The 21850-nt window shown below is 48.5% G+C and overlaps 2 protein-coding genes across 4 annotated transcripts; one reads left to right on the top strand and one right to left on the bottom strand.

The window, feature by feature from the left end:
- Positions 1-3748: 3748 nt before the first annotated feature.
- YBX1 (Y-box binding protein 1) lies at positions 3749-13623 on the top strand. 3 transcript variants are annotated; one of them, XM_084300351.1, is made up of 8 exons: positions 3749-4075; positions 4422-4485; positions 8013-8046; positions 10023-10112; positions 10333-10635; positions 11036-11118; positions 11213-11490; positions 13249-13623. In XM_084300351.1, the coding sequence occupies exons 1-7, from the start codon at positions 3916-3918 to the stop codon at positions 11457-11459; spliced, it is 981 nt and encodes a 326-aa protein (XP_084156477.1). In that variant the 5' UTR covers positions 3749-3915; the 3' UTR covers positions 11460-11490; positions 13249-13623. The 3 variants fall into 3 exon arrangements, with proteins under 3 accessions (XP_084156477.1, XP_084156476.1, XP_084156478.1); XM_084300350.1 differs by having other exon boundaries at positions 3751-4075; positions 13244-13623; XM_084300352.1 differs by having other exon boundaries at positions 3867-4075; positions 11225-11490; positions 13244-13623.
- A 3226-nt stretch (positions 13624-16849) lies between these two features.
- Positions 16850-18979, bottom strand: LOC311217850 (claudin-16-like; the record flags this gene model as incomplete). Its single annotated transcript, XM_084300204.1, has 4 exons — positions 16850-17163; positions 17284-17448; positions 18475-18577; positions 18866-18979. 4 exons carry the CDS (start codon positions 18977-18979, stop codon positions 16850-16852), a joined length of 696 nt encoding a protein of 231 aa, XP_084156330.1.
- Positions 18980-21850: the final 2871 nt, after the last annotated feature.

Raw genomic sequence — 21850 nt, 5'->3', positions numbered from 1 at the left:
GTGTCTGCAGTGTGCATTGCCCTTAGCTGATCCAATAGGGAACACGTTCTGTGCATGGTATTGAGAGGCATTGCTGCTGGAAAGAAGGGGTGAAAGGAACATGGCAGATCTGTGTTACACCAGTTCTTTTCCTTGGCAGGTAAATAAGACTGCCTGGCAGAGAGGTTCTTAGCATCTTAGGAATGTCTAGAACCTTTTTACATGCAGCTTTATTGAAGCACAGGAGATTGGTACAGCATAAAGGCTTTATCAGCATGAGTTTGCTGGGCTCCGAGGTGAGTTATGCTGTAAACCCTCCCCTGGCACATCCCAGTGCTAGGCCATCGGGCTGCTTTGTGTCACAGGTGTTACAGGAATTTACCTGGGTGTTACAAGGATGTTATAGAAGGCCTTTGGGCTGGGAAGCAGAGAATGATTGTGCTGTAGGAGTAAAAATCAGGGCTCCGTTTTCTTCATGTTTGCAAAGAACACCATCAAGGCTGCAGGTTTGTGGAAAAACTGCCAATCTCAGACTGGGTTTGCAAACTCACCTGCTGGGTGACTTGAAAGCTCCCCTCGTGGGGGCTGGGCTTCAAGGTGAGTTTTCTCGTGCAGCAGGTTAAGTATAAAAGAGGTTGGACAAAGTCTGTTTGATCACGTGCAATTGCCTCATCCTATCCTGATACGCCCCATGGCTCCTTGGGCAGCAAGAATGTTTTATGATCTTTGCCTATGGTGTGCTGTGTGGGGCTGTCTCAGGGAGGCATGGTCTGTGCAGGTAGCTTGTTCTTTACTTGCTGCTGGAGAGCAAATGCTGATGTATTGGAGGAGAGATCCTTCAGGCAAGCTTTGGTGTCCTCTTTTATGTAACAACTGTTTAAAATGTTTATGATAGGCTCTGGTAGTCAGGCCTTCCATGTCCCTATTCCTGTGGTTGCACAGCTGCTGAGGACAGTCGCACTCGCTTCTCCGCAGCCCAAAGCATTTTTTGTAGCTGCAGTATGTCAGGTGATGAAGAAACAGAGCGTACCTTTCCTCTCCGGGCCAAGAAACTGCATGGGGCTATCTCATAGGAGATGAGGGTTGAAAATTCCTCCTATGGAGGAGAAAACTGGACCCAAATAACAGCTGTGAGGTAGAGGTGACCGAAAAAATAAGACAAAATTCAGGTGTTCCTGCTCAGGAAATGTGTCCAGATGTCCTTTCCCTATGGGGTTAGGCATGAGCTTAGCTACAGGTGGCTCATAGACGTGCTGCCTGCCCGCTGCAGTGCTGAGGTTCATGGTCTGGCTGTGGGTACCCAAATTCACCGTGCTTTTTCACCAGGGAACCTATTTCTAGGTCCAGGCAGAGGAGCACTTTCTCAACCTGATGTATTTGTATCACTGTGATCAGCCAGTCTTTCTTCCTGCATAGCAGGAGCCACACAGCTTCCCAAAAGTAATTTCTAACAGTGGTAAATCCATTGTAACCTCTTGAAAGTTGAATGGTGAATTAGATTCCTGGTTATGTTTGTCCCCCTCGGACACTGAACATGCTGAGTTTCAGCTTTCCAACCGTTGCTGTTCCTTACTTGCTGGCTGAAAGTTCTCTCAACTACCACATTTTTGGGTTTAATTCCCTGGGATGAAGTCATCCTTCAGTCATATGTGAAGCAAATCCTGGAATCTGCTGTAGAGCAGATGATCGTTATTCTCTCTGAGCTCCAGTATCTTCCTCCAAGTATGGACGTTCCTACTGGAGGTGGTACATGTATTTCTGTCTGTCTCTGTACACCTGAGTACCAGGTTAGCCTTTAGACCCTGCAGGTGCCTCTCCTCAAAAGACTCTCATGCCCTGCTCGCTAGCAATCTGTGGCCCACGCATTCTGTAGGTGTGTGACCCATAAATCCTTACTGGCATCTTACTGCAGATCTGAAGATTTCTTGCCAGTTATTGATAAAACTGATAAATTGTTTTGACCCTCTATTTTATCTGACTCTATATGCCATTATATTTTGTCAATTTTCTCAATTTATTGAATGCCATCCAGGTTTGATGCCACTCTAGTTTCTTGATAAAGGTTGTGATATGGATGCAGACCCCCTACAGGACTGTGTCGCTGGATTAAGATCTTTCCTTCAATGGCTGAGTTGGAGATCTTATGGAAGAAGATACCAAGTTAGCTTGACAAGACCTGTGTCTGTAAACCCACAGCAACTGTTGTTGGTTTGAAACAGTTACATGACTTGTTTTGGGTTGTCCATTAATCAAGCCCTGCGTTTTGTCAGGGATTTCCATCAGGTCTCTAATTATTTTGGTCACGGCATCACATGCTCTCTCTCCTTCTTTGTCCATAGATTGCCTGCCTTGCAGGGCTGGGAAGCCCATTAGACAGCCTGAATCAGCAGAAGCAGTCAGCTTCCAAGAGAGGCTAGCAGTCTGTCATACCCTAAGCAGATGTGTTTTGGACTGTGTAGGCTCTTTGCTAGAGCCTGGGGAGGTGAGGGGCATGGGGCTGAGCTGGGAAGTACCTGCTGCTTGGCAACACAGCTCACCTGGAAGCTTCTCCATCCAGGATGAGCAGCGAGGCACCATCTCTTTGCACCCTGTGACTAAGTGCTGCCTTGGCAGGGCCCCATCCAAGCCCTTATCCGGCCGGGACTCAGTGGTCATTGTAAGAGTGCTGAAGGGCTGACCCCAAGGGGACGCTTAGCGCACTGGTGGCAAAGATGGTTCAGCAAAGATGGTGCAGTGATGGGTCCTGCGGAGACCTTGGCTCTGTTCTTGGTGGTTGCTGTTGACCTTTCCCTCCTCTAACATGGAAGGAATCACGTCGCCAAGGGCAGGGCTGTCAGTCTGCAGCCAACAACCACAGTTCACGTGCATAAGGAGAATAACTTGGTGCACAAGAACACTCTGTTTCCCTTGGACCTTGTAGAGAATCCAGCAGAGGTTTCTCTGCGTCGCTGTAAAGCGAAGCCACAGGAGATGAAGGCAAAGAGGGGAGGAAAGGTGGTCAGTGGAGAAAGGGCTCCATCAGAAGGAACCTGGCACTGGTGCTTTCCCCGCTGCCCCAGGGGGAGGAAGGGTTCAGGGGAAGGCGTTCCTGGGGCAGCCCCATGCCTCCACACCCCGGCACTGCAGAGAGGTGTCACTGCAGGGAAGGGCCGGAGGCACAGGAAAAGGCTGATTAAAGGCAAGGCTCTGAAGAGACCTCTGACCCGGGGCTGCGGCCTGGCTCTGAAATAGCTCCATGAGGAGGCGGTTATCTGGGGAAACTGCCCTGCGAGGAGTGACCAGAGGAGCTCCTCGGGGAGCCACGTTAACACAAGCAGATGGAGTCCGGCGTGATGGCATCGCCCTGCCCGCCTGCAGCGCGGAGGGATCCCCCCCCGCCCCCTCGGGGCCGTTCCCGGTTCCCCGCCGGGCCCCGGCCGCGGGCGCGTGCTCGGGGCGCTCCCGGCCGCGTGGCCGCGCGCCCGGTCCCCGCCAGGCCCGCAGGGGCGGGAGCCGCGGGGCGAACGGCGGCAGCGGCGGCCAATCAGGGGGCGGGGGCGGAGCCTGGGGGTGGGCGGGGAAGGAAGAGGAGCCCGGCCGCCGCCGCCCGAGCGGCCAATGGGCGCGCGCGCTGCTGAGGAAAGGCAGGTGCCGCCGCCAACGGGCGCGCGGCGAGGGGGCTGCCGCCGGGACGAGAAGGGCCAATGGGAGCGGCGCGCCGCCTGACGGGCAGCGCGGCCGGCCAATGGCGGGGCGCGCGGGCGGGGCGCGCGGGGTGGCTAGCCGGTGCGGGCCGCCATTGTGGCCAGTTCGATCGGTATCGGGAGCGGAGAGCGGAGCTCAGCGAGCCCGGAGCAGGGAGCAGCCCCCCCACGGCCGGCCTCAGTCACCATCACACCGCGGGAGGCGGCGCAAACAGCCAGTCACCACCACCGCCCGCACCGAACAGCCGCCGCCATGAGCAGCGAGGCCGAGACCCAGCCGCCCGCCGCCCCCGTCCCCGCGGCGGCCCCCGCCGCCGCCCCCGCCGACTCCAAGCCCAACGGCGGCACCGGGAACGGGGGCAGCGGCCTGGCCTCGGCGGCGCCTCCCGCCGGCGGGGACAAGAAGGTCATCGGTGAGGCACGGAGGGGGCCGCGGCGGCGGCGGGGAGGGGACGGGAGGAGAGGGCCTCGGCGGTGCGCGCGTCCCTTTCCCCCCCCCCCCCCGCGGGGCCGCGCGCGCCTCCTCAGAGCGCCGCGCGCCCCCTTCCCCCCGCCCCCCTCCCCTCGCGGCCGTTGGGCGCGCGCCCCGCCGCGCGCGCGCCGCCGGGCCCCGCGTGTCGGCGGGTGGGGGCGGGGCGGCGCGGCGCAAAATGTCCGCCACGCGGGGCCTTTGTGTGCGCCGCCCCGCCACGTGCCGCGCCTGACGCCCCGCAACCCCCCCCTTCTCTCCCCTCTTCTCTTTTGTCGCTCCCTTCCCAGCAACGAAGGTTTTGGGAACAGTGAAATGGTTCAACGTACGGAACGGTTACGGCTTCATCAACAGGTGAGCGCGGCCCCGGGGCCCGGCGGGGCCTTCCCCGGGCTCCTCGGGGTTGGGGAAGGCCGGCTGCCGGCAAGAGCTGGGCTGGGAATAGCTGGAGGCGCCTAGAAGCGTGCTGCCCTCGGGAAGCTGCGACCGTACAGGGAAATGTGCAAAGTTCGGGCTGCTTTTCTGTCATAAGGCTGGAGTGCGTGGATGGGCCTCGAGAAACAAACGCCTGGGAGGTTCTCTTTCTGACAGTAGGTGATTTAAAGAGCAAATCTGGACGCTTAAGGGTGTGTACATAGACTTCAGGTTAGCGTAGCAGTGAAGCTGCTGAGTAGCGCAGGAGTTCTGGAATTGCTCTGCTAGGCCCTTCTGGAAAGAAACGGAAATCCTATCAGCCGGTGTGTGGGTTATTTGCAGAGGCTGTATTTGTAGGAGCTGTTTTCCCCTTAAGCACCTCCGCAGGAATGCATCTACCAGAAATGGGGAAAGACATAGGATAATGTATTTGCTACTGGAGGGTCTTCTTTCTTCTTCTATGGCAGTATAAGGCTTTTTGGATCAGGAAGGTGTTGAGTGTAAGTTGAACAAGTGGGTTAAAGTCTGAAACAAGCTGAAGAAAGACGTATTGCAGCTGGGTGGCTTCAAACCCTCTCTAACAGTATTTGACAGAAGGCTTGGGAATCCTTTTCTGGGGAAGCAAGTGTAGCTACTGGTCTTCTTATTTAGCTTTGTTCTAAAGATTGTCTTTTTATCTACGTGGTACCTTTTGGCCTTGTCTTAAGTATCGTCTGAGCTCCTTAGCTGGTTTTGTGTGTGACTTGCTGAACCTGTCCAGTTCCCCGTATAGCGTTTGAACGTTGGGTGCTGAATAGCTGTCTGTTGTTAGCTTTAGCGTCTCTTGCTCTTCTTGTAAGTGCCTATAAAGTTACAGGCCACAAACTCTACCTCTAGGGAAGCCTTTTCTCGGCTCCACTCAGTAGTGGAAGTGCTCAGTTATGTGAGTCAGGCACGGAAGCAACAGCAGCTAGTTAAAACATCTGAATGGCTTCCCCACTCATATTGTTTTGGCAGCTGTTTAATCCCTGAGGTTGCCATTTTTAATGAGAAACACAGCATGATCTCATGTTATCAGGAGATTAGAGCTGCAGCCTGAGAACTGAACTGGAGGACATTTCCACAGCTCTGGAATCTCTCTCACTTGATACAAGGGAAATTGCGAGAGCTTCTGCTCTTGCTTGTCTTTGCTTCAGTCGGGTACGCTTGCAGCTAAAACAAGCTTTGCAACTAAAATTCAGCTTTCTAGGTGCATGTGAGCTTCAAGTATTTACTGTGTTATTTTAATGTTGAAGTGCATTTTTTTTTCTGAAATATTAGTTTAAATTCTGTCAGTGGTTTCTTCCAGTTGTCAAAGTAATAAATGGATATGCAGGACACTGTTAACTGTCCTGCTAACAAATTGGAACTGCACATTGATGGCTGGCTTTGTATTTGCAGCATTGCTACATTTTCATGCACAGTTGGTCTGCTTGTCTAAATGTTCTTTTAACGCAGTTAAAGGTATTGATGGAAATATCATCTAGTTAGTACTGAGATGAACTAACCAGGTTGTTAGGGCGTCAGAATGGGGGTCTTCTGTGCTGTTTCATATTTTGGTTGAGAATGTGATAGCTGCTGTTATTCCTGCGCCATCTGAGTGGCAGTACACTTACTGCTTCTAGATGTGGTTGCTGGAAAATGCCATCTTAGTACAGGAATCATGCACCGGGCTTTGAAATTAACCAGTAAACTTTCTAACTAATCACGTATACACCTTGAATTACTTGTGTGTACCTGAGTCATTCATTTATCTAAAACTTCAATATACTCTCAAATGGAACAGCCGTTGAAAAAGGACCCTAGTGACAAACATCTGGTATTGTTGCCAAAAATCTAAGTTGGGCAAGAGTATAGAGCATCCACACTTGAAGAGCATAGGTGGTGAGTGCTTCTTGATGCTGCTGTTCAGCTGAGAGTGCAGAAGGATAGCAAGCATCTTTACTGAAAGCTGTTACTTTCCTGAAGGTTATCAGCTATTGGTGCATCTCTTTAGAGATCTTGTATGGTGAACAAGCAAGTATTTAGGCTCTGGCTTTCAAGGGCTTCTCAATGCTGCATCACCGGCGGCTGGAGATAAGATGCCTCCTGATGATCACACTTGCTCTTCTCTAGTCCTTTCTGTTGTCTTTACTACAGTAAACTTGGAGGCCTGTAGTATTTTCAGGCATCAGCTCTGTAAGGAAACAAGGTGCCTTTTAGTGGTGCTGTCTGCCAGAATAGCCATAGCTTGGATTGAGTTTTGGAAAAGTCACAGTTGTCATTCTCGCATTTTAAAGCCAATGGTGAGGCTTTATTTTATTAAAAAAATAAACATAAAAAAATCAGTTATGAGCATACTTTGACACAAGCTTGCTTTGCTGTGCCTTTAACCAGTCATTCTGGGAAATAAAAGGCACTTTGCTGTTGATTCATGAGTCTGTGGAATGACTTGAAACTAACACCACAGCGAGGTTTGGTTGGTGTGATGTGACCTTGAATGTGGGGCTCTGAGCTTGTTATGAGTGGTGGAAATGGTGAGTACAGCTCTCAAATCATTGTGGAGGCCGTTTCAACTGTGCTGCTTAATTGCAGAACAGAAACTTTCCTGACTTCATTTGGTACTGATTGTGGTTGCCTGGCCTTGCTCAGCATGGCAGTTGTGGAAGCTATGGCGTGATCGCCCTGAAAGATGCTTTTGGATTCTTGTTTAGGTTAGAGGTACAGATTCGTGATGTTTTCTGTTTCTTGTGAGTAGAGAAGCCCAAGGTTGTCTTTCTCTGTGTTCGCAAGTGAGACTTGAATAACCCCACTGCCTTTCTTCAGTGGAGTGCTGATCAGTTAATGGTGTTGCTCCGTAGGTGAAGGAAGCAGCATGGCTGAGAGGAGGTAACTGAAGTGGTCGCAGGTGGTTGTCAGCAGGAAGCCAGTGTGATGTATGCGCACAGGGTGCTTGCCTTGCTTCGCAGCAGGAATGTGTCTTGTGCTCTGGTCAGCAGCTGTCCATGGAGCTGTCCTCACAAGGTCGCTGCAGCTCACTGTTGCAGGCTGTAGGAAATGTGACCAGTGAAGCAAGACTCAAATGGTTTTCATAGCCTGCAATGGCACATCTCCCCCACGGTGTTACCAGAAATGATGGACTGGTCACTGTGGACTGTCAGGTGTTTTTCTTCTTCAAGCCTCTCTACTGGTGGGATTGCAAGGATGGAGAGAGGAGAAATGCTTTCATGAGAGTCTTACAGGACTTCAGTGTGTACTCTAAACCTTGCATAGGCTACCTGATAAAATCTTTCCTTTAAGCAGTAAGCTAATAAGAGAACAGTTAAGAGCAGGTTGAAGAGTAGTGCTGATGCTGGAAGCTACTTGTCTTGACAGTTTGCTGTTTTGATCCCACCGCTAAACAGCTGCATTTTAAAACTGGGCTTACTGTGTACTTGACATCTGAATTTCAATTTTGTGTTGTCTTACAGGAATGACACCAAGGAAGATGTGTTTGTCCATCAGGTAAGATCCTCTGGAAACTGAAAAACATGTTACCTATCTGAGACGTGCTCTGCACAACCTTACCTAAGTGGATCTGAGGGGGTGAAAGTACCTCAAGTTTCCAAGAACTGTTACTTTAACACAAGTGACTGTTTCTCATTGATAGGATGCACGTAGAGCTTGCTCGTGGTTGGAGGTCTTGCATATCCACATGCATCCATCATCAGGACTTTAGGGTGGAGTAGGCTGATGCTATATAGTGATGGAAATTATAGTACCCCAACTTGGGAATAGCTATCTAAAGTCCATTTAAGTTGTCTTGTGGGTTTACAGACTATAGAAATACAGCTAAAAGAAAAACGTGCAGCAGAGAGGGAAAAATGAATTGGGTTGTAATAGGAATGAACCAGTGAAGGTGTGTTTTTTTTTCTTTTTTTTTTTTTTTTGGCAGAACTTCTATGGATTTTTTTTTTACTCCAAGCTTTCAATGAAAGTTTATAAACATTTTAGTAGATGTATTTTCAATCAGACATAATCATTTAAATATAACCTGTGGGTAGCACAAAGTGAGACTGTGATGCATCTGTGGTTTATTTCATAGAGCAGATAGGCCTTCATTGAGTCTGTTGTGTCTGACTTGTAAATCAGTGTGACCAGCTCAGTGTTTTTAAACATAATAAAACTGTGGAGGCATTTATTAATAAAACATTATTCTGTAATGGGCAGTGGAGAAAGTCCAAGAGACTCAACTGGTTTTCTGTGGACGGAGGCAGGAATATATACCCTGAAGGAAAGCAAAGCGGTTGGACTTCATTACTTGATTTGCAAGTAGGGTAACCCGTAAGGGACCTTGACTTATTGTCAGATTTCTAGACTTGTCGTATAACTACTGTCAGTTTCTAACAGCACAGTTTGGCAGTGGCTTGTTTTAATGTAGCAATTTTCATGATAAAACAGTTTTGGGGTTTAATTTGAAATAAATGATCATGTTCTAGGCTGTGTATGCTCCTTCTCATCGTCATTACTAAGCTGGTTTCTCATGAAGATGTATTACACTCTGCTGCTGTTGTAGTAAGGTTTCTCATCTCTCCCTAAAATCATTATATGCTGAAAATTTTGGACACATTTTTCTGTAGATTTTGTTTGATTTAGGGAAGAAATCTAGCTGAACGCTATTGCTGGCATTTATTTGTAAAGTTGTTTCACTTGTCTTACTGTTCAGTTAAAGTATTTGGCAAATAGCATATGGCTGAGAATAGTGCACATAGGGCACTCTCACCTGTCAAAAAAAACACTGCTCAACAGCATAGAAAATTCAGCATTTTCCAGTAGTGTCATTTAACACGCAGACACTTAGACAAAGAGTTTTCTAGTATTGACACTGTGGAAAGTGTAATGATTGGTGTATAACATTCAGCTAGAGTAGATTTGCAGTTAGTTGGTAAATAAAATACTGTGGCTGAAGCAAGAGTATCGGAAGCCTCAGAGAAGGAAGTCTCTTGATTTCTGGTTATTGATGTGTTCATGTAGTCTGGGACAGCCTCAGTTGAGTGTAGGCTACTGCATATTCTTGTGGGAAGTAGAGGGATAGAAACCTGATTACATGATGGGAAAACCCAAAGCAAGCTTTTTGTATTGGTGTGCATACTTCATGGGAACGTACAGATACTATGGGTTGCTTAGTGATCAAGTTCTTGTTCAGTTTGCATTGGTTTTGTGGTTTCTTTATATCTCTTCAAACTGCTTTTTCAACTTCTCAACTAGCAGAAAGCATATTGTCAGATATTTTTAGGCAGTGGAAGAGCTTCAGATAGGCCAAAATTGTAGTAAAACATGAATTTGACTTTGAGTTTTCACTGTGGTTTAATTACTTGTTCAGGAGGATGACATCTTAAGGAATAAATACTTAAATTCCTTTAAAAAAAGGTCTTCAGACATGCTAAGTAGTATTTTAATGCTGTGCCTGTAAATGTAATTCTGCAATATTATGTTGTTAGACTGCCATAAAGAAGAATAACCCCAGGAAGTACCTCCGCAGCGTAGGAGATGGAGAGACCGTGGAGTTTGATGTGGTTGAAGGAGAAAAGGTAAACACATCTCAGGTGTTAGAGTATGCACAGAAAACTTGGTCTGCAGGCTTTGTTGTGGTGCCTGTGGTTTGAGTCGATGCCTGATGACATCCAGGGAGATTAATGGGTTTTCATTGCTTTACAAATGTGGATGTAAATTGTTGCTCAGTACTATATTATATTATGCTGTAACTGATTTGGTGCTCACTGCTTACCTAACACTCTTCCTGCTCTGTAGGGTGCGGAGGCAGCTAATGTTACAGGCCCTGGTGGAGTTCCAGTGCAAGGCAGTAAATACGCAGCAGACCGTAACCATTACAGACGATATCCACGTCGCAGGGGTCCTCCACGCAACTACCAGCAAAACTACCAGAACAGTGAGAGTGGGGAAAAGAATGAAGGAGCAGAGAACATCCCGGAAGGCCAAGCCCAACAACGTCGCCCCTACCGCAGGCGGCGGTACCCACCTTACTACATGCGTAGGCCCTACGGGCGTCGACCACAATATTCCAACCCTCCCGTGCAGGGAGAGATAGTGGAGGTAATGTTTGCGTGGTGCTGTGCTGACTTGATTTCTTTGGAGCATGGTGATGGGGTGCAGCTCTTTGCCATTCTTTGTGGATGCTCAAGATCTGTTCCATAAGGCTTAGCAGTAAGATGAAATGCTTGAGCAGATAGTAATATGCTGGAGGTCTTAGTCACTACTCTTGAAAAGCAGTGTGATCAAATTAGTGTTAACTTTCTGTATAATTAACTGGAAAAACAATAGATTCTGCGTAGTGCATACTTGTATGCACTGGGACCACTATCCACCTTATTGTATGCTTCAGACTTCAGCGGTCAGCCCTCCTGGCTTACAGCAGGCTCTCCATGGTTTGGCTAGTTGTGGTGGTAATGATTTTGCATGTGGCTAAGATGGTTTGTTGCCTAATGTCTTCCAGGGTGCTGACAACCAGGGTGCAGGAGAACAAGGCAGACCAGTCAGGCAGAACATGTATCGAGGTTATAGACCACGATTTCGCAGGTATGCTGCAGATCAACTCTTTTTCTTTTACCTTGAGCTTTAGCAACACAGACAGAACATCGCGATGGTCAGATGCTGCATTGTTAAAGCCTAGCTTGACTTTCAGGGGTCCTCCTCGTCAAAGACAGCCCAGAGAGGATGGAAATGAGGAAGATAAAGAGAACCAAGGGGATGAGACCCAAAGTCAGCAGCCACCTCAACGTCGGTACCGTCGTAACTTCAACTACAGACGCAGACGCCCAGAGAACCCTAAACCACAAGATGGCAAAGAGACGAAGACAGCCGAACCACCAGCTGAGAACACGTCCGCTCCCGAGGCCGAGCAGGGCGGGGCTGAGTAAATACCGGCTTACCATCTCTACCATCATCCGGGTGCGTGCCGGGATGTTTTTGAGGATACGATCTGATGGTTGACCTTTTTCTTTGGACGCTTTCCTCTTAATTTTTGCCTTGAGAGATTTGAACTATTTTTGCTAATGTGTATTGTAACTGAGCTGGTCACACTTAGTGCACTTACCAAGTTCTGCAGAACTGAGCTGTGAGATTTTGCTGTCTAAATGCTGGTTAATTGGGAGGACTCAGTTACAAAGCTCTGATTTTCACTGGTGGAATCATTGCCTAGAGTATTGCTAATCTTAAAATCTTGGCTACAGTCAGTAACCCAGGCTTATGACAGTTTTCATTCACCCAGAAATAGTAGTTCAAGTGATGCTGGTATAGTGAGCTGTAAGTATCCTGCTAGGAGAAACAGGTATGCAGAGGTACTAGGATTTGCTTGAGACTGTAAGCATGTTGGCTTTTACTGCTATGTCCCAAAGGGCATTTGGATGGCATTAAGACATCTAGGGATTCATTTCTAGTAAGTTAATGTAGAATGTGCAGGAATAACTTGGTAGTGGCTTTTTATCTGAACAAAAATGCTGGCAGCAGTTGTATCTGTGGTTGATGTTGCATTCAGCTGGAGGCTTCACTTTCCTAGACTGAAGTACTGGTGTGGCTTGGTGTTAAGGTCGATATTAAAAACGTTGCCTTCATTGCAAAGTAAGCTAGTTGTGATTTGATGCTAGCTTGGTGCTGTCTTCTGATGGATTCGCTTGCTAATTTGGGGATTTTCATTGCCAGAACAGTTTACTTGTTCTATCTTCTGCTTTGTTTCTGGCACCTTCCTTGTCTGTTCTTCCTCTTCTGTATTTCCTTTGTTAACCAGAGTTCGTATCCCATTCCTGTTGTTTCACTCATTGCTCTTCTGCCTTCGAAGGCCAGCATTCAGACTTATTTAGATCCTGGTGAGAATGTTAATGAATGGATACATTACTGGGAAGAATAGGGAATGCAGGAGCAGTAGTTTGGTGTCATTAGTAGCTATAGACCTCTCCAACTATGAGGTCTTAGGGACTCCTACTTCAAGGGCTCGGATGCTGCTGAATTTGTTGTACAAATAACTTATTTTATACCTCTATGTCTTGCTGCAGCATTTTCTGTGTGCCTGACGTGAGCCTTTGTATTATCCTGCTGTTAATCTTAATGATTGAGGCAAGCTGGATGAATTCCTTAACTAGCAGGCTTCAAAGAAAGAAAAAACACAACGCTTTATTTTGCTTTTTCTATCTATTTGCTAGTATTGGGGAATATAAATCGTGATTTCTGGTGCATAGTGAAGCTGTTCTACCTCTGTTCGGCATAGGTGGAGGTTTGCCGTTCAGCCATCTTTTGCGGATCTTAAGTTGTTCTCCTGACTTCCCAGGAGTTTCCTCAGAGTTTACCAGCTTTGTTTCCAGACGAGTGTACGGTAGAGTTCTGTGTGTCTGCAGTGCCTGATTTGAGGAGCGTTCTCCAAGAGGCTGTCGTGAAAGAGTCTGAAGCAGGAGGCCAGTGCAGGGAGAGGTGTAGATAGAGTTACGTTCTGTTAATTTTTTTTCTTTCCTGGAATTCTTTGCACTTATTTTGCATAGCAGCTGGCAGTTTTGATCACTGGAAAGTGGGCTGATGTGCTGGACTAATTTAAGAGCTGTAGCTGATAAGATTCTTCTGTGTGTATGAAAGCTCAGTGTGAATTTAAATTGCAGGTGAGTCTTGGTAGACAAAACATTTATATCTGATTATACCTGTCCCTTTTTTCTTTCAGTTTAGTCATCAAAGAAAAGACCTAAGAAATGAAGAAGAAAAGAAAATGAAATTCCAGCAATAAGAAATGAACAAAAGAATTGGAACTGAAGACCTTAAGTGCTTGCTTTTTGCTGTTGACCAGATTACTAGAACTATCTGCATTATCTATGCAGCATGGGGTTTTTATTATTTTTACCTAAAGAAGTCTCCTTTTGGAAACGATAAACACGTTTTTTAAAAGTCTGTTTTTTCTCAATACACCTTTAAAGGTTTTTAAATTGTTTCATATCTGGTCAAGTTGAGATTTTTAAGAACCTCATTTTTAATTTGTATGAAATGTACACCTGATTTTTTCAAGTCAAACTGCAAGCATCTGTTAATAAAGGTCTTAAAGAATTAGTGTGTGCTTGGTTGTTTGAAACCCACTTTTGTATGGAAAGCATGTAAGTTAAGCATTCATAAGAGGCTTTGAAAAAGACTGCTTTATTTTTTTTCAGCATGATGTATTTGGATATCTATCAAAACTATGTTGAACTCATACACTCTTCAATTTTAAGTGTCCTCAGCTCTCTTCAGTGAAACCTAAGTGAAATCTGTGTGACCCTAAGATGCTTGCTTCCTGTACTTGACTTCCTGGAGCCTGCTTCTGGCTGCCTGTCTATTCCTTACCTTACTGCAAGGGAATTTGGGTTTGTAACATGCTTCCTCATTCAGGCTGTTGTGGTAAAACAGACTGAGAGGTCTACAGAGCCTCTTGTTGCACATGAGCTTAGCAGCTCTGTGAAAGTCACAGCCTGGGACTGAGGGCTCAGGGAGATGACGGCTCTTGGTGCAGGGCTGGCTGCTCAGTGGGAGGCTGCTGTTGCCTCACACCCTTCCCATAGGCTGCAGTGGGTGGAAGGGCCCTGGCTTGTGCTAGACACCCCTGGGTGCAGTGCAAGTGGTCATTTGTTAGTGCTGGTGCCCTGGCTTCCAGTGTAATGACTGGAGGGTTGCTGATACCTTAAGCAGCAGGTGTTATATGATGGGAGTTTCTCTGTAAAAACACCAGTTTGTGAAACTGGTGAGTTAAATGCAGAGGCTGAAATCTGTTTCTCTTGTTAAGTGAGACCTCTTTGAGCAGGGGCCTTTGCTTCCACCTCTCCAAGGCCATGGGTGGCTGAAAGGTTTCTTCCTCCTGCTGAATTAAGTTTTGTCATCAATCTCCTTGAGGAAGGTAGTCTCGAATTTGACACTTGCCGGCTTTGTAAGGATGGTCAGTCACAAACTTCTGAAAATGGTGTAATTATATCCTGATACAACTCAATGGAAAGGCCAGAGGATGATGAGGGGAGGTGCTTAGTGTCATCCACGTGTGTTTCCAAAAGCTGTTTGCTGGAGAAGCTCAGCTATGTCCTCAATGGAATATGACCACTGCAGAAAAGAGGTGATGTGGGAGCCCTTTTGGGAAGGGGGGGCACTCATCATCTGGTATGATGCAAAGCGCTGTTGCTCCTGACTTACTAGGATGTGGATGTGATGTTTTCAAAGGTGAGTCACTGCAAAAGTTGCTGCCCCCCTTAACTGCTGTGTGGGGAGGGAACCTAGGGCAAACCAGAAGAAAACATAGGTCTCCAGCTGGGTTTGAAGCTGAGCTTCCCTTCCAAAAGGGGAGAGCAATCTCAAGTGTGCATGGATTTGATTTAACTCATGCTCTGCTCAGTGTGAGCTTCTGACAAGCAGATGTTGGAGCTCCCAGGCTGTGCTTCCCACAGGCAAGTCCAGGTGGTGACATGCTTCTCTGCTGTGACTGAATTGCTCTTATGCTGGGGTTCAGTGAGCATGGAAACTTGAGCTGTGCTTCACAGAGAAGCTGGCTCCTCTGATTAGACCTTGCAGCAAGCCAGGTGTGTGTGTGAGTCAGGGCTGCTCGGGGCCTGCTGGAAATCCAGAGCTGTTTCTTAGCCCAGGTGTGGCTCACTTGGTCCTGCCCAGCCTTGCAGAGCAGTGTGCTGTGTGCTTGTAATAAATTTACTGGTGATGAATGCAAAGCTGCTAGTGAGGAGCACCCAGTGGCATCGGAGTTGTCTCACAGCTTTGAATGGGAACTGTAGCTTTTTCCTTTCTATGCACTAATGAGCTCTTTGCTTTTATCATGCAAATGCTTGCTCTTTTTAATTGCTTTCCTATGTGCTCAAGTGCCAACCATTAAGAACCCAATGCTGTGTCTCTAAATGCCTTTTAACATGCTGCTGGCTGCCTGTGTCCCTTAGAGCAGTGGAGGTGTCTCCTGTAAGCTACCAGTTCTTCGGACCACAGACCTGGTCCAACCTCCTTTCACTGCCATATGGTTTGTCTGCTGATCTTTGGCTAAGAAGTAAGGGATAGGACAAAGACTGAGCAGAGCAGGGAGGAGTGACTTTTCTCTCCAGGCTCACCTTTGCAGTTAGAGATGAACTTTCCCCAAGGAGCGTGGCAGAGGGCCCCAGCATCCTCATAGAGGAAGAAGCAGGCAGTGTGGTGCTGTCATATGGGCAGGAAGTGAGGCTTCCTGGATTGCACATCACCTTTGGCTGTTGAGCAGAGGAGCTGAGCTTGAAATGGGGAGATTTAAATCACAGCCAATGGGGGAGAGGGTGTTTTGGAGGTTCACGCTTATTTTCAAAGTGTTTTGTGAGTGAAGAAGGGTAATTCATTTGGAAAACAGAATTCTTTTTGCATGGGCTTCAGTACCCAGCTCTGCATGAAGAGCACCTCCACTAGTTTTCAAATTGCCTCTATGTGGTTGTGGAGTTACTCTAATGATAACCCCATGATAACATTATTGAATGCTCCAGGCTACTGGCTTTACCCAGTTTCTAAATGGCATGTATGCTACCAAATTTCTGAGTGCAGGGGCAACTTCCAGCAGCCTGCTGCATCATCGGGGCCAGCAGCCACGTGGAGTCAGTGTTGCTCTATGCAGTTGAGGCTTTTTGCTCACCTCCTCCAAAGCAGCAGTGGCGCAGTGACCAGGAGCTGCTTTGCTTCTGTCACCCTCAAGGTGGTGAGAGCTCCCCAAGGGGCTTTGGGGTGGCAGGAGCAATCTAGCTGGGGTGCTGTTGCATGCAGGGGGAAGCAGGAACTTAGGACCCCAGGTTTCATATGGGGTCATATGAGGTACTGAATTGAGCTGTGTGATCTGGAAGGGTCCTGAACTGCTCCCCTCGTGTTAATGATGGGAAAATAAGGAATTAAATTGGGAGGGATGTTAAGCTTTCCCCCACCCACACAGAGACCTCCTTCTCTCTTTTCCGGCATCAGTGAGGAGCCTCTTTTCATAAACCACCACTTTTCTAGGTTTTATTTTTGAATCAACGTGGCTGGAATTGGCAGTAACACCTCTTTGTCTGTGACTTGCTTCTGCAGCATGCCCACTTTTTGCAGCTGCTGATGCTATAGCTTGTTCAGGCCCTGCCTGGAGCCCTGAAATCGGAGTCCTAGAGCAGTTGCAGAGATGTCCTGGAGTAGATGATGGTGCTTTAATGGGTTCAGACTTGGGGTGAGCATCATGCAACGGACTGGGTGCAGGGAGATGCTGCTGCCCATCACACACGGGAGTCCATGGTGTACATCTTGCTGGTGACAATTCGGCGCTGGGGGAACCTCAGGGGCTCCTGGCGGGCACTGGGGCCTTGCAGGAGAGAGTCAGGGATGTAACACAGGGGCCATGCAGGACAACAAGCCCCCTGCTGTGGGATGGGGCAACCCAGGGCAATATGGACTGACCTGAACAAGTGTAGAGGCAGCAGGTCAGCAGGATGGATGCCATGAAGCAGCCTGTTGAGCCAGCCATCCCCAGCCAGCAAGACCACCCGAAGTCATAGTGGACTCCCAGGAATACATTGTGTGACATCAGCATGGCCCTCTCCACGTAGACATCCACTGCATACCATACGGAGCCCACCAGGCCCAGGATGCCTGTGAGGAATAGGGCCAGTTAAGGGAGAGCCATACAACTCCAGGGCCCCTCTGAGGTTGCCTTTAGCTCCCTATGGGCCATAAGGTCCAGCTGCCCCCTAAGCACTCCCAGCCACGCACTTCCAATGCCAAGGATGACACCAGCCCCATAGCACATCCTCAGTTTCGCATGAGGATCTTCCTTGAGGAACTTGATGCAGTCGAGCCCAAGGAGCAAAGTTGCCAAGGCCAGGCCCACCAGGAGGTCTGCTGTGATCAGCAGCGTCCGTGTCACCACAATCTTCACTGGGGGGAAAAAAAAAAGACAGGGGACTGAAGAATGATCAGAGGATCTGCCTCCCCCCTCCCCAACTGCTGCTTGTGGCCCTGCTAGAGTCACCCAGCTTGCTGCTGGGCATATCTGTAGGAGATGTTGACACTAGGACATTCCCCCAGCCCTATGTGCCACTCACCATGTATGTACTACAGCCAGGGTGCTCATCAGAAACCATGCAACAGGACTTAATCAGCCTGTTATCAGCTCAGCTCAACAAACCAAACAACTTAAGGTGCACCAGTCAGCATCTGGGATATGGTCGTTTCCTTGAGACCTTCACATCACTGCGTGTGTGATGTGACTTCTCCCTGCAAAGCTTTTTCCCCAGAGCAATACAGAAATCCACACGTAGTCCATGCTAACTTCACATTCCCTTCTCCTCTGTACAAATCTGTGCTGTCCCACACTAGCATTCTTTAAAGGACAAGAGCTCTCCTGTGCAGGGCCTGATGTGTCCCATGCAGGCCTTACCATGCTGTGTCTGTCCATGAACTGAGGACACAAGGCCTTGGCCAGTGGGCATGGCCCTCACCACCCTCCCTCAAATGCCTGCATCCACTCAGTACAACTGCTTTGACTCATGTCAGGCTCCCCTTTCCTAAAGAAATTTTCTTTTCCTAAGATGAGAGGGGGTTGCAAATCCCACCAGGAAATGGTGGAGCAGGCTGGAGCTGGGCCAAACCACCTCTGTGGTGTGTTGGCCTCTCAGCACAGCTTCGTGCCCTTGCTCAGCAGATGTGTCAGGTCCTTGGGCTACTGTCCTGGCCATGCTGGTGGGGCAAGAGGCCTGCAATGCTCAGACACAAAGGTCAGCCCTTCACAGTGAGAGTCATCTTCTCAAAGGGAATACTTTTAGCTGAGAACTTAAAAGTGCCTTTGTGGCTATTCGTGAGAGATTAAAGGGATTTGGTGGAATAGGCAAAGCATTTGCCTCCTGCTAGAAAAGGGTTAATGATGTACAGTAACGCCTCCACCTCCAGACCCTGCTAGTTTACCTGGATGGTCTGCCAAAATGGAGTCATATTGGTCACAGGTCCTGACCCCATCCTGCATGTTGGTGACACATTCTCTCCAAAGCCCCCGGCATTTGTGGCTCACCTGGAAGCAGGAGAAAGATGCTCAAAGCAGAAAGCACTCAAAAGCCCCCCTGCTCCTCGGGAATATCCCAACCCAGCAAGGCAGATCTTCAGGCTCTCACCACCATATCCTGTTCTTTGTCTCTCCCTTCCTTCTGCTCTAGTATTTTCCTGGTCCTCCAGCTCACGCAGAAAGTGGTGGGCTTATCCCACCATGTTCCCCCTCCAGTCCAGTGGAGTCATGATGCAACCCCACAGATATCAAGGCACTAACCTGGCTCTCAACTATGATCACAGCTGCTCTACTCACCTCTAAGCTGTCATCAGCATTCACCATCCAGCAGTCAGTGCATGTGGCCAGGAGGAGGAAGAGAGTTGAGAGGAGAGTGAGACCGAACGCCATCATCTGCAAGACTGCAATCATGGGGACACCTGCAAGGGCACAGAGATGTCTGCTGCCTCTGCTCTGGCCACTTCCCAGGAACCTGATCCTCTGAGGACAAAGCACTGCCTGGGTCAGAGTGCTGGATCCCTAAGAGCTGCTTGGAAGGTCTCAAGTTGTCCCGGGGAGTTTTAGATTGGATATTAGGAATAATTTCTTCATGGAGAGGGTGGTCAAGCATTGGGATGGGCTGTCCAGGGAGGTGATGGAGCCCCCATCCCTGGAGACAGTGAAGAGACATGTGGAGGTGGCACTAAAGGATGTGGTGTATTGACAGGACTCTGTAGCTCAGGTTGGTGGTTGCACTTGGTGATCTTGAAGGTCTTTTCAAACATAGCTATGATGCTATGATGCTATAACACCTGGAATCCATCCCATGGTCCTCAGTGCTTCCAAAGTGCTCAGGTAACCTAGGCTGAGGCTGAACCACCAATTTTGCGCGTAGATAGGGCCTTTGGGGTATGTTCATTTTGCAGTCACCTCTTCCACATAGACCACCTACAGTTGCCAACCCTTAGTGTTGCCCCTTTGGGAATTAAGCATTCTTTGGAAACTATTGTCAAACAGCGACCGTTGTCAGACCCTATGATCTGAGCAATTGTTAAATAGATATACTATTAATGAAATCACATGGGTCTCTGAGCTGCATGGGTTAAGCAGCCCTGACCCCATGTATGTTGTGGGGTGATGTTCACCATTGTAGGGTCTGTGCCCTTTGTGCAGACACTGCCTGCTCTAGGGGCAGGGCCAGGAAGCAGGGCATGGTGCCCTGAGCCTAGTGAGAAAAATCTCCCACAAGATCCTCTCTTGGGACACCTTCTGGGAGTGGAGGTACCACTCACACTGTCTTTGAACATCTCCATCAGCTTCCCTCTGCTATTAACAGGCAGCTTCTTAGACCCCAATTTACAATGCTCTTTTAATTTCCCAGGCCACCTTCTGAGCTAACTCCCCATAACCTTTCTTCTTTCTATTAGACCCTGACTGTTTTGCAGGCTTTGAAGAAAATCTGTTCAGCTATTTGAGTTAAGTGAAAAGGAAGAAAAAAAAATATTCCGTGGAGGAAACTCTCAGTCATTGTTTGCACTTGGATAACTCCAAAACAGCTTAGTTTTACTGCCTGAACCTTGGCTGGTGCAGCAGGTGGTAGAGCTGCCAGCTTCATTCTGTTTTCATTGTGTTTGGAAGAGTTTTATGGGGAAATAATGATGTTTAGGGCGAAGGAGAGCTGGTGGTATGCATGTGTCCATGCATGTGCATGTGGGAAGCATCCTGTCTTCCTCCAGGACAGAACATAGATGGGTAACTCATGCATTCACCAGCTGCTACCTTTACTCATCATGTGGCATGAGTAAATTCCTCATAAGCTCCACCACCCATCTGTCTGTCCCTACTGCCTCTTCCACGTCATGAAGAGCAGACAGGGCTGAGCAGCCCTGTTCTCCTTTTGGAAGAAGCAGAAGAGAGCCAGGCTGTAGTGAGGTGGGAGCAGGCACCAGCCAGGTACATGCTGGGGCTGCCTGGCAGTGCTTTGGCACAGGTAGAGCTTTCAGGAGAGGCAATGGCAGCAGTACTGCTTGGGGAGCATTGCTCAGCACGGTCTGCTGCAAAATGGCTTCTGGGAGAGGTTTTCTGCTGGTGGGATCAGGATGTCCACAAGTGCCCTCCCCTCCTAGCCCCAGCTGGCAGCATCGTGCCTTGTCCTCCACAGGCTCTGAGCTCATGACCTGCTTGGTGGCACAACGGAGGTGAGAGGAGAGCCCACACAGCAAGCAGTGCGGGGGGTTAAATTCAGCCCTGAACCCTTTCAGCAATGAAGAGGTGCTAGGGAAGCCTTACCTTCATTGTGTGATCAGGCTCCTCCTTGCAGGCGTAGGACAACGGCAAAAGCTCTTCAGGGATCCTCAAGTGGGTCCTGAAGGTTTTCGAGCACCGGTGGGATTTGATGCTGACCCATCCAGAGGTGCCTGATGGAGCCCAGGAAGCACAGTGCCCAACAGAGCCCAGCTGCACTGCAAGCCCATGCCTGCACGGGGCTATTTAATGTTTCCCCAGGTCACGTCAGGTATGCTTTGTGCTCAAGGCATGATGGGGGGCCCTGTGGTTAAAAAGGTAATGGGCTGGGAACAGAGGTCGGCCTCCAAAAAATACCACATCTTGACACCTGTGGGAACCAGCTGGGGCCGTGGAGAAACACTCCCCAGGTGGGGGACTTTGTGTCCTGGGCAATTATCCCCTGTTCTTTAATCGTGCCTTTTAATTACTGCTCGTGGATGAGTGGCCTAAAACATGTTGGCTTCACAGTACTGATGCAACAGGGTCAGAGGTGGCAGGAAGACAAAAAATGCAGTCTGTTGCAAGGGGGATAATTCAAACCTTTGGCCAGGCGTGCAGTCAATAATTAAGACCCCCTTTTTTTTTTTTTTTTTTTTTTTTTTTCTATTGAAGAAGAAAACTAGTGCTATCCATCAGGTATCTAGCTGTGAAATGGTCCAGTATTTCTCATCTCCCAAAGATGTTATAGGTTTTGAACTAATTAGAGAGATTAGCCTAAAGGCAGCAAGACCAAAGCACTTGCCAGTTCAAGCAGAACTGCGATTCCTTCTCCAGCCTTGCCCCCCCCCCCCCCTCCCCCCCCCCCCCAGTTCAAAGCTCTTTAGGGAGGGAGGCAAGAAAAGGCTCTAAAGGACAAAGCCTCACTTAATGGATCCTGTAAAACCTCTGGGCCATTATCAGCCGTCACTCTTTGCTGGTGGTTACAGGTCAGGTAACTGTGCCTGGTCAGCCAGATGCATTATTGTGGGCTATTGCTGAGACTCGAAAGCACTGCCTAGGTACCTCAGCTGCCTCATG

This window comes from Netta rufina (genome assembly GCF_964035555.1).
Source record: "Netta rufina genome assembly, chromosome: 22".
Lineage (NCBI taxonomy): Eukaryota > Metazoa > Chordata > Aves > Anseriformes > Anatidae > Netta > Netta rufina.
Note: the sequence above shows the minus strand (reverse complement) of the source record. Positions and strands in the feature narration are given on the sequence as shown.

Bases quoted from the DNA above. Each gene is read 5' to 3' on its own strand.
- YBX1 (XM_084300351.1), top strand. From the start codon at position 3,916: ATGAGCAGCGAGGCCGAGACCCAGCCGCCCGCCGCCCCCGTCCCCGCG. The intron at 10,113-10,332 runs GTAAACACATCT...CCTGCTCTGTAG, and splicing joins ATGTGGTTGAAGGAGAAAAG to GGTGCGGAGGCAGCTAATGT. The intron at 11,119-11,212 runs GTATGCTGCAGA...GTTAAAGCCTAG, and splicing joins TATAGACCACGATTTCGCAG to CTTGACTTTCAGGGGTCCTC.